Here is a 16,347-nt window from a genome sequence, read left to right on the forward strand (position 1 = left end):
TACCCCAATCCCCCTGACCCCCGACCCCCAGGTGGATAACTCCTCCCTGACGGGCGAGTCGGAGCCGCAGACGCGCTCCCCGGAGTTCACGCACGAGAACCCGCTGGAGACGCGCAACATCTGCTTCTTCTCCACCAACTGCGTCGAAGGTGGGCCCGGCGCCCTCCCAGTGCCAGCGGTGCCACCAGTGCCTGTCCCCGTGCCCGTCCCAGTGCCACCAGTGCCTGTCCCAGTGCCTATTCCAGTGCCCATCCCAGGGCCCATCCCAGCGCCACCAGTGTCACCAGTGCCTGTCCCCGTGCCCGTCCCAGTGCCACCAGTGCCCGTCCCCGTGCCCATCCCAGTGCCACCAGTGCCTGTCCCAGTGCCCGTCCCAGTGCTCATCCCAGTGCCACCAGTGCCCGTCCCAGTGCCCATCCCTGTGCTCATCCCAGTGCCACCAGTGCCCATCCCACTGCCCATCCCAGTGCCACCAGTGTCACCAGTGCCCATCCCAGTGCTCATCCCAGTGCCACCAGTGCCCATCCCAGCTCCACCGGTGCCACCAGTGCCCATCCCAGTGCCACCAGTGCCCATCCCAGTGCCCTCCCAGTGCCACCGGTGCCACCAGTGCCCATCCCACTGCCCATCCCAGTGTCACCAGTGCCAACAGTGGCCATCCCAATGCTCATCCCAGCACCCCTCCCAGTGCCACCAATGCCCATCTCAGTGCCCATCCCAGTGCCCCTCCCAGTGCCACCAGTGCCACCAGTGCCCATCCCAGTGCCACCAGGGCCACCCAGTGCCACCAATGCCCATCTCAGTGCCCATCCCAGTGCCCCTCCCAGTGCCCCCAGTTCCCCATCCCAGTGCCCATCCCAGTGTCTCCAGTGCCACCCCCCGGGCTCTTTGTCACCTCGGTGCCACCACAGGGACCGCGCGTGGCATCGTCATCTCCACGGGGGACCGCACGGTGATGGGCAGGATCGCCTCGCTGGCCTCGGGGCTGGAGGTGGGCCGGACCCCCATCGCCATGGAGATCGAGCACTTCATCCGCCTCATCACCGGCGTCGCCGTCTTCCTCGGCATCTCCTTCTTCATCCTCTCGCTCATCCTCGGCTACACCTGGCTCGAGGCCGTCATCTTCCTCATCGGCATCATCGTGGCCAACGTGCCCGAGGGGCTGCTGGCCACCGTCACGGTGAGGGGCTGGGGGCGCTGGGAGGGCACTGGGAGGGCACTGGGCGAGGCCGTCATCTTCCTCATCGGCATCATCGTGGCCAACGTGCCCGAGGGGCTGCTGGCCACCGTCACGGTGAGGGGCTGGGGTGCTGGGAGGGCACTGGGGGGGCACTGGGAGGGCACTGGGGGCACTGGCAGGGGAGCTACACCATCGTCTTCCTCATGGGCATCACTGTGGCCAATGTAACCGAGGGGCTGCTGGCCACCGTAATGGTGACAGGGGGCACTGGGAGAACTGGGAGGGAAATATGGGGCACTGGGAGGGCACTGGGAGGACACTGGGAGCACTGGGAGGGCACTGGCAGGAGAGCTACACCATCATCTTCCTCATGGACATCATGGTGGCCAACGTGCCCAGGGGCTGCTGGCCACCGTCACCGTGGGAGGGGGCACTGGAAGGGGGGATAGGGGGCACTGAGGTCACTTTTGGGGTGCTGGGGGGGTCCACAGGCCCTATATGGGGGTCCCACCCCCGTGACACCCCGGGGTGCCCCCCAGGTGTGCCTGACCCCCATGACCAGGTGACCACAAAGGGGTTCAGGTGTTGTTGAGGGCACACTGTGGGGGTTCTGGTGCCAGATTTGGGGTCAGGGCGGTCTGTACACCCCATACCGGGGGTCCCACCCCCGTGACACCCCGGGGTGCCCCCCAGGTGTGCCTGACCCTCACTGCCAAGCGCATGGCCCGCAAGAACTGCCTGGTGAAGAACCTGGAGGCCGTGGAGACGCTGGGCTCCACCTCCACCATCTGCTCGGACAAGACGGGCACGCTGACCCAGAACCGCATGACCGTGGCCCACATGTGGTTCGACAACCAGATCCACGAGGCCGACACCACCGAGGACCAGTCCGGTGAGTGGGGGGCACCCCAGGACCCCCAATCCCCTGGGACCCCAGTGCCCTGGGACCACAATGCTCCAAAACCCTGATCCTCCAAAACACCAATCCCCTGGAACCAGGCTGGTCAATGGGTGACACCAGGCTGGTCAATGGGTGACACTGGGATGGTCAATGGGTGACACCGGGCTGGTCAATGGGTGACACCAGGATGGTCAATGGGTGACACAGGGATGGTCAATGGGTGACACCAGGGTGGTTAATGGGTGACACCAGGGTGGTTAATGGGTGACACCAGGGTGGTCAATGGGTGACACCGGGATGGTCAATGGGTGACACCAGGTTGGTCAATGGGTGACACGGGGATGGTCAATGGGTGACACCAGGCTGGTCAATGGGTGACACCAAGGTGGTCAATGGGTGACAGCAGGGTGGTCAATGGGTGACACTGGGATGGTCAATGGGTGACACGGGGATGGTCAATGGGTGACACCAATGGATGGCGCTGGTGACAGCAGGGTGGTCAATGGGTGACACTGAGATGGTCAATGGGTGACAATGGGATGGTCAATGAGTGACACGGGGATGGTCAAGGGGTGACACCAGGCTGGTCAATGGGTGACACCAGGCTGGTCAGTGGGTGACACTGGGATGGTCAATGGGTGACACCAGAGTGGTCAATGGGTGATGCCAATGGGTGGCACTGGTGACACTGGCCTGTGTCCCCAGGTGCCACCTTCGACAAGCGCTCTCCCACGTGGGCGGCGCTGGCGCGCATCGCGGGGCTCTGCAACCGCGCCGTGTTCAAGCCGGGCCAGGAGAACGTCTCCATCTCCAAGGTGGGGGGGTCCCCAGGGCCCCGGGGCAGGGGACAGCCCCCGGCCCGCGGTGGCAGCAGTGACAGCGGTGTCCCCCGCAGCGGGACACGGCCGGGGACGCGTCGGAGTCGGCGCTGCTCAAGTGCATCCAGCTGTCGTGCGGCTCCGTCAAGAGGATGAGGGACAGGAACCCCAAAGTCACCGAGATCCCCTTCAACTCCACCAACAAGTACCAGGTGCCGGGCACGGGGCACCGGGATGGGGAAATGGGGGCACCGAGATGGGGAACTGGGGGCACTGGGATGGGGAACTGGGGGCACCGGGATGGGGAACTGGGATGGGGAACTGGGATGGGGAACTGGGGGAAATGGGGGCACTGGGGTGGGGGCAATGGGGGCACTGGAATGGGGCACTGGGATGGGGAACTGGGATGGGGAACTGGGATGGGGCACTGGAGGCACTGGGGAACACTGAGATGGGAAACTGGGGGAACTGGGGGGACAGGAGGGACTGGGGGGACTGGGATGGGGCACTGGGAGCACTGGGAGCACTGGGCCGTGTGTGTGTGACCCTGGGCTGGCTCTGGTGACCCTGGGCTGGCTCTGGGTGACCCCACGCTGACCATGCCACGTCCCCCCGCTGTCCCCTGTCCGTCCCGTGTCCAGCTGTCCATCCACGAGCGTGAGGAGGACCCCCAGGGCTACCTGCTGGTGATGAAGGGAGCCCCCGAGCGCATCCTGGACCGCTGCTCCCGCATCCTCCTGCAGGGCCAGGAGCAGCCCCTGGACCAGGAGATGCGCGAGGCCTTCCAGAACGCCTACCTGGAGCTGGGGGGGCTCGGGGAGAGGGTCCTGGGTACGTCCGGGGGGGCTGGGGATTTGGGGCACCCCGGCATTGCTGGAAGGGGATCCAGAGGAGATTTGGGGGAGAAGAGCCTGGATAAGAACGTGGAGGAACCTTCCAGAACACCTCCCCTGGAGTTGGGGGGGTCCTGGGGGGAGTCTGGCAGGAGTTGTGGGGGGATCTGGGGGGATTTGGGGGAGAAGAGCTTGGATAAGAACATGGAAGAACCTGGAGCTGGGGTGGCTTGGGGAGGGTCCTGAGGGGACCTGGTGGTCCCCAGGGTTCTGTCACCTGTACCTGGTCCGGGACACATCCCTGGGGGTCCCTCACAGGTTCCTGGGGGTGATTTTGGGGTCTCAGTGTCCCCGTGGTGTCCCCAGGGTTCTGTCACCTGTACAGAAAGTCCTGGGGGTGTTTTTGGGGTCTCACTGTCCCCCCCCCAATGCCCCCAGGGTTCTGTCACCTGTACCTGCCCCCAGACAAGTTCCTGGGGGTGTTTTTGGTGTCCCTGGGGTCTCCTCAGTGTCCCCAGGGTTCTGTCACCTGTACAGAAGTTCCTGGGGGTGTTTTTGGTGTCCCTGGGGTCTCAGTGTCCCCCCTCAATGTCCCCAGGGTTCTGTCACCTGTACCTGGCCCCGGACAAGTTCCTGGGGGAGTTTTTGGGGTCTCAGTGTCCCCTCGGTGTCCCCAGGGTTCTGTCACCTGTACAGAAGTTCCTGGGGGTGTTTTTGGTGTCCCTGGGGTCTCAGTGTCCCCTCGGTGTCCCCAGGGTTCTGTCACCTGTACCTGCCCCCGGACAAGTTCCCCCGCGGGTTCCGTTTCGACGCGGACGAGGTGAATTTCCCCACCAGCGACCTTTGCTTCGTGGGGCTCATGTCCATGATCGACCCCCCCCGCGCCGCCGTGCCCGACGCCGTGGGCAAGTGCCGGAGCGCCGGCATCAAGGTGGGACCCCAAAACCCCCCCTGAGCCCCCCGGGACACCCAAAACCCCGGCCCGGGACCCCAAAACCCTCCCTGAGTCTGCCCAGGACACCAAAACCCCAGCCCAGGACCCCAAACCCCCCTGAGCCCCCCGGGACCCCAAAACCCCGGCCTGGGACCCCAACCCCCCCGAGCCTGCCAAGGACCCCAAAACCCTCTTGAGCCCACCTGGGATCCCCATTTCCCCTTGCCTGCCCCATTCTGGGGTGCCCCCATGTGTCCCTCAGGTGTCCCCAAATGTCCCTCAGGTGTCCCCAGGTGTTAACCAGGTACTCCTAGGTGTTCTCAGGTGTCCCCAAGTGTCCCTCAGGTGTTAACCAGGTGTCTCCAGGTGTCCCAAGTGTCCCCCAAGTGTCCTTCAGGTGTTCCTCAGGTGTCCCAAGTGCTGACGGTGTCCCCCAGGTGATCATGGTGACTGGGGACCACCCGATCACGGCCAAGGCCATCGCCAAGGGCGTGGGGATCATCTCCGAGGGCAACGAGACCGTGGAGGACATCGCGGCACGGCTCAACATCCCCGTCAGCCAGGTGAACCCCAGGTGAGACAGGTGAGGCCCAGGTGAGACAGGTGAGCCCCAGGTGCATCCCAGGTGAGCCAGAGGAACTCCAGGTGAGGCCCAGGTGAGCCAGAAGAACCCAAGATGAGACAGGTGAGCCCCAGGTGAGTCCCAGGTGAGCCAGAGGAACCCCAGGTGAGCCCCAGGTGAGCTAGGTAGGGGAAGTTGAGTGGATTTTGGGGTCCTGGGGATCTTTCAAGGAATTTTGGGGTGCTGGAGCACATTTTGGGGTTCTGACCTCCCAATGACCCCCCCAAAGTGTGTGTGGTGCATGGGGCACACCTGAAGGACACGAGCTGGGAGCAGCTGGAACAGTGTTGGGTCCCAGGAATTTTGGGGTCTTAGGTGGTTTTCCCAGGAATTTTGGGGCGCTGACCCCCCCGTGACCCCCCCAGGGAAGCCAAGGTGTGTTTGGCCATACCTGAAGGACACGACCTTGGAGCAGCTGAGGAGGGCGGTTTTGGGATGGGGTCCTGGGGGTTTTCCCAGGAATTTTGGGGTCTTGGGTGGTTTTCCCAGGAATTTTGGGGCGCTGACCCCCCCCGTGACCCCCCCAGGGAGGCCAAGGCGTGCGTGGTGCACGGCTCGGACCTGAAGGACATGAGCTCGGAGCAGCTGGACGAGATCCTGCGCAACCACACCGAGATCGTCTTCGCCCGCACGTGGTGAGGCCCAGGTGAGACAGGTGAGCCCCAGGTGCATCCCAGGTGAGCCAGAGGAACTCCAGGTGAGGCCCAGGTGAGCCAGAAGAACCCAAGATGAGACAGGTGAGCCCCAGGTGAGTCCCAGGTGAGCCAGAGGAACCCCAGGTGAGCCCCAGGTGAGCTAGGTAGGGGAAGTTGAGTGGATTTTGGGGTCCTGGGGATCTTTCAAGGAATTTTGGGGTGCTGGAGCACATTTTGGGGTTCTGACCTCCCAATGACCCCCCCAAAGTGTGTGTGGTGCATGGGGCACACCTGAAGGACACGAGCTGGGAGCAGCTGGAACAGTGTTGGGTGGGGGGCTGGGGTTTGGATGGGGTCCTAGGGGGTTTTCCCAGGAATTTTGGGGTCTTGGGTGGTTTTTGCAAGAATTTTGGGGTGCTGACCCCCCCGTGACCCCCCCCAGGGAGGCCAAGGTGTGTTTGGCCATACCTGAAGGACACGACCTTGGAGCAGCTGAGGAGGGCGGTTTTGGGATGGGGTCCTGGGGGTTTTCCCAGGAATTTTGGGGTCTTGGGTGGTTTTCCCAGGAATTTTGGGGCGCTGACCCCCCCCGTGACCCCCCCAGGGAGGCCAAGGCGTGCGTGGTGCACGGCTCGGACCTGAAGGACATGAGCTCGGAGCAGCTGGACGAGATCCTGCGCAACCACACCGAGATCGTCTTCGCCCGCACGTCCCCCCAGCAGAAGCTGATCATCGTCGAGGGCTGCCAGCGGCAGGTGACAGCGCCCTGTCCCTGCCACCTGTGTCACCACTGTCACCTGGCCCCGTACTGCCTCAGCCCAATGTCCCTGGTGTCCCCAAAGCCACCAATTCCCCCAGTATCCCCAGTGTTCCCCGTATTCCCAATGGCCCCATTGTCCCCAATGTCCTCAAGTGTCCCCAATGTCCCCAGTGTCCCCAAAGCCACCAATTCCCTCAATATCCCCAATGTTGCCCACATTCCCAATGTCCTCAAGTGTCCCCAGTGTCCCCAATTCCCCCAATGTCCCCGGTGTCCCCAAAGCCACCAATGACCCCAATGTCCTCCATCTTCCCCATACTCCCAATGTCTCCAATGTCCTCAAGTGTTCCCAATGTCCCCAATGACCCCAATGTCCCCAGTGTCCCCAGTGTCCCCAACATCCCCCATGTCACCAATGGCCCCAATGACCCCAATGGCCCCAACATCCCCAATGCCCTTAATGTCCCCAATATCCCAAATGTTCCCCATATCCCAATGTCCCCAACATCCCCAATGTCCCAAATATCACCAATGTCCCCAGTGTCCCCAAAACCCCCAGTGCCCCCAACGTCCCCAATGTCCCAAGTGTCCCCAATGTCCCCCAGTGTCCCCAAAACCCCCAGTGCCCCCAATGTCCCCAATGTCCCCGGGACACCAAAACCCCGGCCTGGGACCCCAAAACCCCCCCTGAGTCTGCCCAGGACCCAAAACCCTCCCTGAGCCCCCCGGGACCCCAAAACCCCGGCCTGGGACCCCAACCCCCCCCGAGCCTGCCAAGGACCCCAAAACCCTCCTGAGCCCACCTGGGATCCCCATTTCCCCTTGCCCCCCCCATTCTAGGGTGTCCCCAGGTGTCCCCAAGTGTCCCCAGGTGTCTCCAAGTGTTCCCAGGTGTCCCCAGGTGCTGACGGTGTCCCCCAGGTGATCATGGTGACTGGGGACCACCCGATCACGGCCAAGGCCATCGCCAAGGGCGTGGGGATCATCTCCGAGGGCAACGAGACCGTGGAGGACATCGCGGCACGGCTCAACATCCCCGTCAGCCAGGTGAACCCCAGGTGAGACAGGTGAGGCCCAGGTGAGACAGGTGAGCCCCAGGTGCATCCCAGGTGAGCCAGAGGAACTCCAGGTGAGGCCCAGGTGAGCCAGAAGAACCCAAGATGAGACAGGTGAGCCCCAGGTGAGTCCCAGGTGAGCCAGAGGAACCCCAGGTGAGCCCCAGGTGAGCTAGGTAGGGGAAGTTGAGTGGATTTTGGGGTCCTTGGGGGTCAAGGAATTTTGGGGTGCTGGAGCACATTTTGGGGTTCTGACCTCCCAATGACCCCCCCAAAGTGTGTGTGGTGCATGGGGCACACCTGAAGGACACGAGCTGGGAGCAGCTGGAACAGTGTTGGGTGGGGGGCTGGGGTTTGGATGGGGTCCTAGGGGGTTTTCCCAGGAATTTTGGGGTCTTGGGTGGTTTTTGCAAGAATTTTGGGGTGCTGACCCCCCCGTGACCCCCCCCAGGGAGGCCAAGGTGTGTTTGGCCATACCTGAAGGACACGACCTTGGAGCAGCTGAGGAGGGCGGTTTTGGGATGGGGTCCTGGGGGTTTTCCCAGGAATTTTGGGGTCTTGGGTGGTTTTCCCAGGAATTTTGGGGCACTGACCCCCCCCGTGACCCCCCCAGGGAGGCCAAGGCGTGCGTGGTGCACGGCTCGGACCTGAAGGACATGAGCTCGGAGCAGCTGGACGAGATCCTGCGCAACCACACCGAGATCGTCTTCGCCCGCACGTCCCCCCAGCAGAAGCTGATCATCGTCGAGGGCTGCCAGCGGCAGGTGACAGCGCCCTGTCCCTGCCACCTGTGTCACCACTGTCACCTGGCCCCGTACTGCCTCAGCCCAATGTCCCCGGTGTCCCCAAAGCCACCAATTCCCCCAGTATCCCCAGTGTTCCCCGTATTCCCAATGGCCCCATTGTCCCCAATGTCCTCAAGTGTCCCCAATGTCCCCAGTGTCCCCAAAGCCACCAATTCCCTCAATATCCCCAATGTTGCCCACATTCCCAATGTCCTCAAGTGTCCCCAGTGTCCCCAATTCCCCCAATGTCCCCGGTGTCCCCAAAGCCACCAATGACCCCAATGTCCTCCATCTTCCCCATACTCCCAATGTCTCCAATGTCCTCAAGTGTTCCCAATGTCCCCAATGACCCCAATGTCCCCAGTGTCCCCAGTGTCCCCAACATCCCCCATGTCACCAATGGCCCCAATGACCCCAATGGCCCCAACATCCCCAATGCCCTTAATGTCCCCAATATCCCAAATGTTCCCCATATCCCAATGTCCCCAACATCCCCAATGTCCCAAATATCACCAATGTCCCCAGTGTCCCCAAAACCCCCAGTGCCCCCAACGTCCCCAATGTCCCAAGTGTCCCCAATGTCCCCCAGTGTCCCCAAAACCCCCAGTGCCCCCAACGTCCCCAATGTCCCAAGTGTCCCCAATGTCCCCCAGTGTCCCCAAAACCCCCAGTGCCCCCAATGTCCCCAATGTCCCCGACGTCCCCAGGGCGCCATCGTGGCGGTGACGGGTGACGGGGTGAACGACTCGCCGGCGCTGAAGAAGGCGGACATCGGGATCGCCATGGGCATCGCAGGCTCGGACGTGTCCAAGCAGGCGGCCGACATGATCCTGCTGGACGACAACTTCGCCTCCATCGTCACCGGCGTCGAGGAAGGTCGGGGACAGCCACCGGGGTTTGGGGACATCGGGGACATTGGGGGTATTGGGGGAACTGGGGACAGTGGAGTCATTGGGGACGTTGGGGATATTGGGGACATTGGGGCACTTGGGGGCATTGGGCGTGTTGGGGACATTGGGGACATTGGGGATATTTGGGACATTGAGGATATTGGGAGTATTGGGGATATTTGGGACATTGGGGACATTGGGGACGTTGGGGACATTGCGGATATTGGGAGCACTGGGGACATTGGGGACATTGGGAAATTTGGGAAATTTGGGATATTGGGGATATTGAGAGCATTGGGGACATTTGAGATATTGGGGGCGTTGTGGACATTGGGGATATTTGGGACATTGGGGACATTTCAGGTATTGGGACATTGGGGACAATGGGAACATTCATGGGATATCAGGGACACTGGGGGCATTGGGAGCACTGGGGACACTGGGGACATTTGTGGCTATTTGGGACATTGGGACACTGGGGGCATTGGGAGCACTGGGGACACTGGGGACATTTGGGGACATTTGGGGCCACTGCTGTCCCCTGGCAGGCCGCCTGATCTTCGACAACCTGAAGAAGTCGATCGCCTACACGCTGACCAGCAACATCCCCGAGATCACCCCGTTCCTGCTCTTCATCATCGCCAACATCCCGCTGCCCCTGGGCACCGTCACCATCCTCTGCATCGACCTGGGCACCGACATGGTGAGGGGACCCCAAATCTGCCAAAATCTGCCAAAATCCACCCCAAATCCACCGCAAATCCATCAAATCCCAAATCCACCCCAAACCCATCATTGCCAACATCCCGCTGCCCCTGGGCACCGTCACCATCCTCTGCATCGACCTGGGCACCGACATGGTGAGGGGACCCCAAATCCACCAAATGCACCCTAAATCCATCCCAAACCATCCCAAATCCACCCCAAATCCACCCCAAATCCACCCCACCCATCATCGTCAACATCCCGCTGCCCCTGGGCACCGTCACCATCCTCTGCATCGACCTGGGCACCGACATGGTGAGGGGACCCCAAATCCACCAAATGCACCCTAAATCCATCCCAAACCATCCCAAATCCACCCCAACCCCATCATTGCCAACATCCCGCTGCCCCTGGGCACCGTCCCCATCCTCTGCATCGACCTGGGCACCGACATGGTGAGGGGACTCCAAATCCTCGTGGGGACCCCAGATTCTCCTGGGGACCCCAAATCCAAACAGGGACCCCAAATCCAAAGAGGGACCCCAAATCCTCCTGGGACACCCCAAATCCACCCCAGAGACCCCAAACCCCATGACGTGTGACAGTGGGTGACAGCGGGTGACCCTGGGTGACTTTGGATGACACAGGTGACATTGCGTGACACCAGGTGACACCGGGTGACACCGGGTGACACCGCTGTCCCCTCAGGTCCCCGCCATCTCCTTGGCCTACGAGGCGGCCGAGAGCGACATCATGAAACGGCAACCGCGGAACCCGCGGAGCGACAAACTGGTCAACGAGCGGCTCATCAGCATGGCCTACGGCCAGATCGGTCAGTGGTCACTCATGGTCACTCTGGGGTCACTCTGGGGTCATTAGTGGTCATTCATGGTCATTGATGGTCAGTCAGGGGTCATTAGTGGTCATTAGTGGTCATTCATGGTCATTGATGGTCAGTAATGGTCATTCATGGTCATTCATTGGGTCACTCAGGGGTCACTCAGGGTCACTCAGGGGTCACTCAGGGCCATCAGGATGGCTTACAGCCAGATTGGTCAGTGAAGGGTCCAAGATGATTCCAAATCCTGCGTCTCTGATCTCAATCCCCATCCCCATCCCATGGTTTTGAGCCCAATCCAAATCCCTCAGGAATGACCCAGGCTCTGGGTGGGTTCTTCACCTACTTCGTGATCCAATCCCATGTTTTTTATCCCAATCCCATGGCTCTGATCCCCATCCCGATCCCTCAGGGATGATCCAGGCTCTGGGCGGGTTCTTCACCTACTTCGTGATCCTGGCGGAGAACGGCTTCCTGCCGGGGACGCTGCTCGGGATCCGCCTGGCCTGGGACGACCGCTCCAAGAACGACCTGGAGGATTCCTACGGACAGGAGTGGGTGAGGGACCCTAAAACCGACCCTACACACCCCTTACACACCCGTTACACACCCGTTACACACCCGTTACACACCAGTTACACACCCGTTACACACCCGTTACACACCCGTTACACACCAGTTACACACCAGTTACACTCTGCTCCAAGAACAACCTGGAGGATTCCTACGGACAGGAGTGGGTGAGGCACCCTACACTGACCCTACACACTGGTTCCACACCAGTTCCACACCAGTTCCACACCATTTCCACACCTACTTCCATCCCATTTCCACACCCATTTCTGCCCAATTTCGGTTTCCCCCATTACTCACTCTGGTTTCCTCCCAGTTTCCCCGTTGTTCACTCCAGTTTCCTCCCCGGTTTCCCCGTTGTTCACTCCCAGTTTCCTCCCGGTTTCCCCGTTGTTCACTCCCAGTTTCCCCCATTATTCACTCCCAGTTTCCTCCCGGTTTCCCAGTTTCCTCCCCGGTTTCCCCATTGCTCACCCCGGTTTCCCCCGGTTTCCCCGTTGCTCACCCCGGTTTCCCCCCGGTTTCCCCGTTGCTCACCCCGGTTTCCCCCCGGTTTCCCCGTTGCTCACCCCGGTTTCCCCCCGGTTTCCCCGTTGCTCACCCCGGTTTCCCCCCGGTTCCCCGTTTCTCACCGTTGCCGCTCCCCAGACGTACGAGCAGCGCAAGGTGGTGGAGTTCACGTGCCACACGGCGTTCTTCGCCAGCATCGTCGTGGTGCAGTGGGCGGATCTCATCATCTGCAAGACGCGCCGCAACTCCGTCTTCCAGCAGGGCATGAAGTGCGACAAAACTCCCCAAAACCACCCCAGAACCACCCCAAAATCCCAGCCAAAATCACCCCAAAATCCCACTTAAAACCTGCCAAAATTCCCCCAAAATCCACCCAACTCTGTCTTCCAGCAGGGCATGAAGTACGACAAAACACACCAAAAACACCCCAAAATCCCACCCAGAACCACCCAAAAATACTCCAAAATCCCACCCCAAACCACTCCAAAATCCCACTTAAAACCAGCCCAAATTCCCCCAAAATCCAACTCAACTCCGTCTTCCAGCAGGGCATGAAGTGAGAAAAAACACCCCAAAAACATCCTAAAACCACCCCAACAACACCCCAACATCTCACCCAAAACCACCCCAAAAATAGTCCAAAATCCCACCCAAAATCACCTCAAAATCCCACCCAAAACCACCCCAAAATCCCACTTAAAACCATCCAAACTTCCCCCAAAATCCACCTCAACTCTCTCTTCCAGCAGGGCATGAACTGGGGACCAAAACACCCCAAAAATGCCCCAAAACCACCCCAAAATCCCACCCAGAACAACCCCAAACCCACCCCAAAACCCTAAAACCTCTCCCACCCCCCCAAAAACCCCAAACCCCCCCCAAAAAATCCCCAAACCCCCCAAAACAATCCCAAAAAACCCCAATTCCTATCCAAAACCTCACCAAACCCACCCCAAAAAATCCCCAAACCTCTCCAACCCTAAAAAAACCCCAAAACACCCCCAAAAAAAACCCAAATCCCCCCAATTTTTTAGGAACAAGATCCTGATTTTCGGGCTGCTGGAGGAGACGGCGCTGGCGGCGTTCCTGTCCTACTGCCCGGGCATGGGGGTGGCACTGCGCATGTACCCCCTCAAGTGAGGGTCCCCCCAAATCCTGACCCCCAAAAATCCCCAATTCCCTTCCAAACCCCCTCCAAAAAATCCCCCCAAACTGCTTCAAAACCCTAAAAAAATCCCAAATCACCAAAAATCCCCAATTCCCCTAAAAAGCCCCCAAAAATCCACTCCAAAATCCCATCCCTCTTTCAGATCCCGCCCCCAAAAAAATCCCAAAACTTCTCCAAATGGCAAAAAAAAACCCAAATCCCCCCAAAATCCCCAATTCCCCTTCCAAACCCCCTGAAAAAAAAATACCAAAACCTCTCCAAACCCTCCAAAAAAAAACCCAAATCCATCAGAAATCCCCAATTCCCCTTGAAACCCCATCCAAAAAATCCCAAAACAAACCCAAAAATCCCCAAAAAATCCCCAATTCCCCTTGAAACCCACTCCAAAAAATCCCAAAACCTCTTCAACCACCCCCAAAAAATCCCAAATCCCCAAAAAATCCCCAATTCCCCTACAAAGCCCCCAAAAATCCACTCCAAAATCCCATCCCTCTTCCAGATCCCCCCAAAAAATCCCAAAACCTCTCCAAACCCTCAAAAAAAAGGGATTTGGGGATTTGGAATTTGGGGTTTGGGTTTTGGGAATTTGAGGATTTTGGGCTTTGAGGATTTGGGGATTTGGAGATTCAGGGGTTTGGGGATTTGGGGATTTTGGATTTGGGATTTGGGGATTTGGGGTCCCCCTGACGCCCCCTCCCCTTTTTTGCAGGCTGGGTGGAGAAGGAAACCTATTACTGATCCCCTCCCCCTCTTTTGGGACCCCCCGAGCCCCTCCCGCACCCCAAAACTAACCCGGGGGGGGTCGGGACCCCCCGAATTTGGGGGGGCACCCGGACCCCCCCCTGCAGAGCAATAAACCAGTTTAACCCCGCGTGTACTGGGATGGACTGGGAGGGGAGGGGGGACCCCCAGACCCCTTAAATCCCCCCAAATCCCCCCAAATTCCCCCCAAATTTCCCATATTTCTCCCAAATTTTCCCCAAATTCCCACAATTTCCCCCTGTGGCCCTGCCGGTGGCTCCTGGCGCTGCTGGCCCTGGTCCCGGGGGTCCTCCCGGGGGTCCCGGGCTGTCCCGGGGGGGCTCTGTCGCTGCCGCCCCCGGACGGGCGGAGCCGCCTCCTCCCGGTGCCCCTCGGGACCCTCCCCGAGCTGCGCCGCCGCTTCCCGGTGCTGGCGCTGCTGCGGAGCCCCGGGCACCGGGAGCACCGGCCAGAGGAGCTGCGGGCGCTCGAGGTGGGCACCGGGGGCACCGGGAGGGACTGGGGGCACCGGGGGGGACACCGCGGGTGGCACTGAGGGGACACGAGGGGACCCTGAGATGTTCCCGGTGCCGCTCCGGTGGCGCCCCGATGACACCGGGGGGAGCTGCGGGAGCTCGAGGCCGGCACCGGGGGCACCGGGGGCACCGGGGGCACTGGGAGCGACACCGGGGGTGGCACTGGGGTGACACGAGGTGACCTCGCGGCGTTCCCGGTGCTGGCGCTGCTGCTCCGGTGCCCCGGGGACAGCGGGAGGGGCTGGGGGGCACTGGGGGACACTGGAGGGTGCTGAGGGGACATTGGGGACACCGGGTGGCACTCCAGGGACACTGGGGGCACTGGGAGGGACTGGGGGGACACGGGGGTGGTGACAAGACCCAGTGCAGGACCCTGGGGGACTCTAGGGCCTTCTCGGCCGCCGCCCGCCGCCTCCACCCCTCCCTCCTCTTCTTCGCCACCTTCGACCCCGAGGTGAGGCCGGGGGGTGCCGGGGGGGGGCTGGGTGAGCCCCGGGACCCCCCGGGACCCCCCGGGACCTCCCAAATCCCGACTGCCCCCCGTTGCAGGCGGCGCGGGCGCTGGGGCTGCGCCCCGGGCGGGTTTTGCTCTTCGAGCCCTTCCTGGAGCGGCCCCGGCGCTTCCGGGGGGACCCCCGGGACACCCCCCAGATGGAGGCCTTCCTGCAGCGCGGCCGGCGGTGGGCACCGCGACCCCTCCCCGAATTGGGGGCACCAAGACCCCTCCCCAGATCGGGGGGCACCGCGACCCCTCCCCGAATTGGGGGCACCGGGACCCCTCCCCGAATTGGGGGCACCGGGACCCCTCCCCACGGGACCCCTTCCCAGATCGGGGGGCACCAAGACCCCTCCCCGAATTGGGGGCACCGGGACCCCTCCCCAAATTGGGGGCACCGGGACCCCTCCTCAAATTGGGGGGCACCACGACCCCTCCCCGAATTGGGGGGCACCGGGACCCCTCCCCAAAATCGAGGGGCACCGCGACCCCTCCCCAAAATCAAAGGGCACTGGGACCCCTCCCCAAATTGGGGGGTTTGGGGCCCCCTCCCCAAATCATGAGGCACTGGCACCCCCCCCAAAAATCGGGGAGAACCGGGACCCCCCCAAATTGACGGTGTATAGGGACCTCCCAAACCAGGGGGCACGGGGACCCCTCCCCAAAGCGGGGGGTCCCGGGGAGGGGGGAGCGGGGAAAGAGGCAGGGGGCGGTTGCCATGGGAACGGGATGCTGAGGGGAGGGGCTGCCGTGGGGATGGTCACCATGGGGACGCGGTTGCCATGGGGACGTGGTTACCATGGGAGAAGGTAACTATGGGGTGGTGGTTGCTGTGGGGTTGTGGTTACTATGGGATGCGGTTGCCATAGGAACAGGTTGCCATGGCGAGATGAGCGCCAAGGGGATGTGGTTGCCATGGGCGCAGGTTGCCATGGGCACAGGTTGCCATGAGTGATGGTTGTCATGGGTGATGGTTGCCATGGGGATGTGGTTGCCCTGGGTGATGGTTGCCATGGGGAGCGGTTGCTGTGGGGATGTGTTTACTATGGGATGTGGTTGCCAAGGGGATGTGGTTGCCATGGGCACAGGTTGCCATGGGTGATGGTTGCCATGGGGAGCGGTTGCTGTGGGGATGTGTTTACTATGGGATGTGGTTGCCAAGGGGATGTGGTTGCCATGGGCACAGGTTGCCATGGGTGATGGTTGCCATGAGTGATGGTTGCCATGGGGATGTGGTTGCCCTGGGTGATGGTTGCCATGGGGATCCGGTTGCCATGGCAACGGCCGATTCTCACCCTCCCTCACCCCCTTTTCCCTCGGCAGCCCCGGGGGTGCCCCCGCCGGTTTTGGGGGGCGCTGCCGTGCCC

General features: G+C 61.5%; 2 protein-coding genes across 2 annotated transcripts in view; both read left to right on the top strand.

The window, feature by feature from the left end:
* The window catches only part of LOC121359325 (sodium/potassium-transporting ATPase subunit alpha-2), a 16,202-nt gene extending 2,971 nt beyond the window's left edge, over nt 1-13,231 (top strand). The window contains exons 6-20 of the mRNA XM_041478212.1: nt 32-149; nt 912-1,180; nt 1,874-2,072; nt 2,787-2,896; nt 2,977-3,111; nt 3,541-3,730; nt 4,488-4,663; nt 5,104-5,240; nt 6,528-6,678; nt 9,231-9,399; nt 9,962-10,116; nt 10,827-10,950; nt 11,369-11,514; nt 12,178-12,308; nt 13,074-13,231. Of these exons, the coding sequence (XP_041334146.1) occupies nt 32-149; nt 912-1,180; nt 1,874-2,072; nt 2,787-2,896; nt 2,977-3,111; nt 3,541-3,730; nt 4,488-4,663; nt 5,104-5,240; nt 6,528-6,678; nt 9,231-9,399; nt 9,962-10,116; nt 10,827-10,950; nt 11,369-11,514; nt 12,178-12,308; nt 13,074-13,179 (2,316 nt within the window). The 3' untranslated portion in view covers nt 13,180-13,231. The remainder of the gene's footprint in view (nt 1-31; nt 150-911; nt 1,181-1,873; nt 2,073-2,786; nt 2,897-2,976; nt 3,112-3,540; nt 3,731-4,487; nt 4,664-5,103; nt 5,241-6,527; nt 6,679-9,230; nt 9,400-9,961; nt 10,117-10,826; nt 10,951-11,368; nt 11,515-12,177; nt 12,309-13,073) is intronic.
* A 1,326-nt stretch (nt 13,232-14,557) lies between these two features.
* LOC121359322 overlaps nt 14,558-16,347 on the top strand; it is a 3,310-nt gene continuing 1,520 nt past the window's right edge. Inside the window, exons 1-3 of the mRNA XM_041478209.1 lie at nt 14,558-14,661; nt 14,872-14,938; nt 15,034-15,164. Coding sequence (XP_041334143.1) covers nt 14,558-14,661; nt 14,872-14,938; nt 15,034-15,164 — 302 coding nt within the window. The remainder of the gene's footprint in view (nt 14,662-14,871; nt 14,939-15,033; nt 15,165-16,347) is intronic.

The sequence above is a fragment of the Pyrgilauda ruficollis genome, unplaced genomic scaffold, assembly GCF_017590135.1.
Source record: "Pyrgilauda ruficollis isolate IOZ18807 unplaced genomic scaffold, ASM1759013v1 scaffold431, whole genome shotgun sequence".
Lineage (NCBI taxonomy): Eukaryota > Metazoa > Chordata > Aves > Passeriformes > Passeridae > Pyrgilauda > Pyrgilauda ruficollis.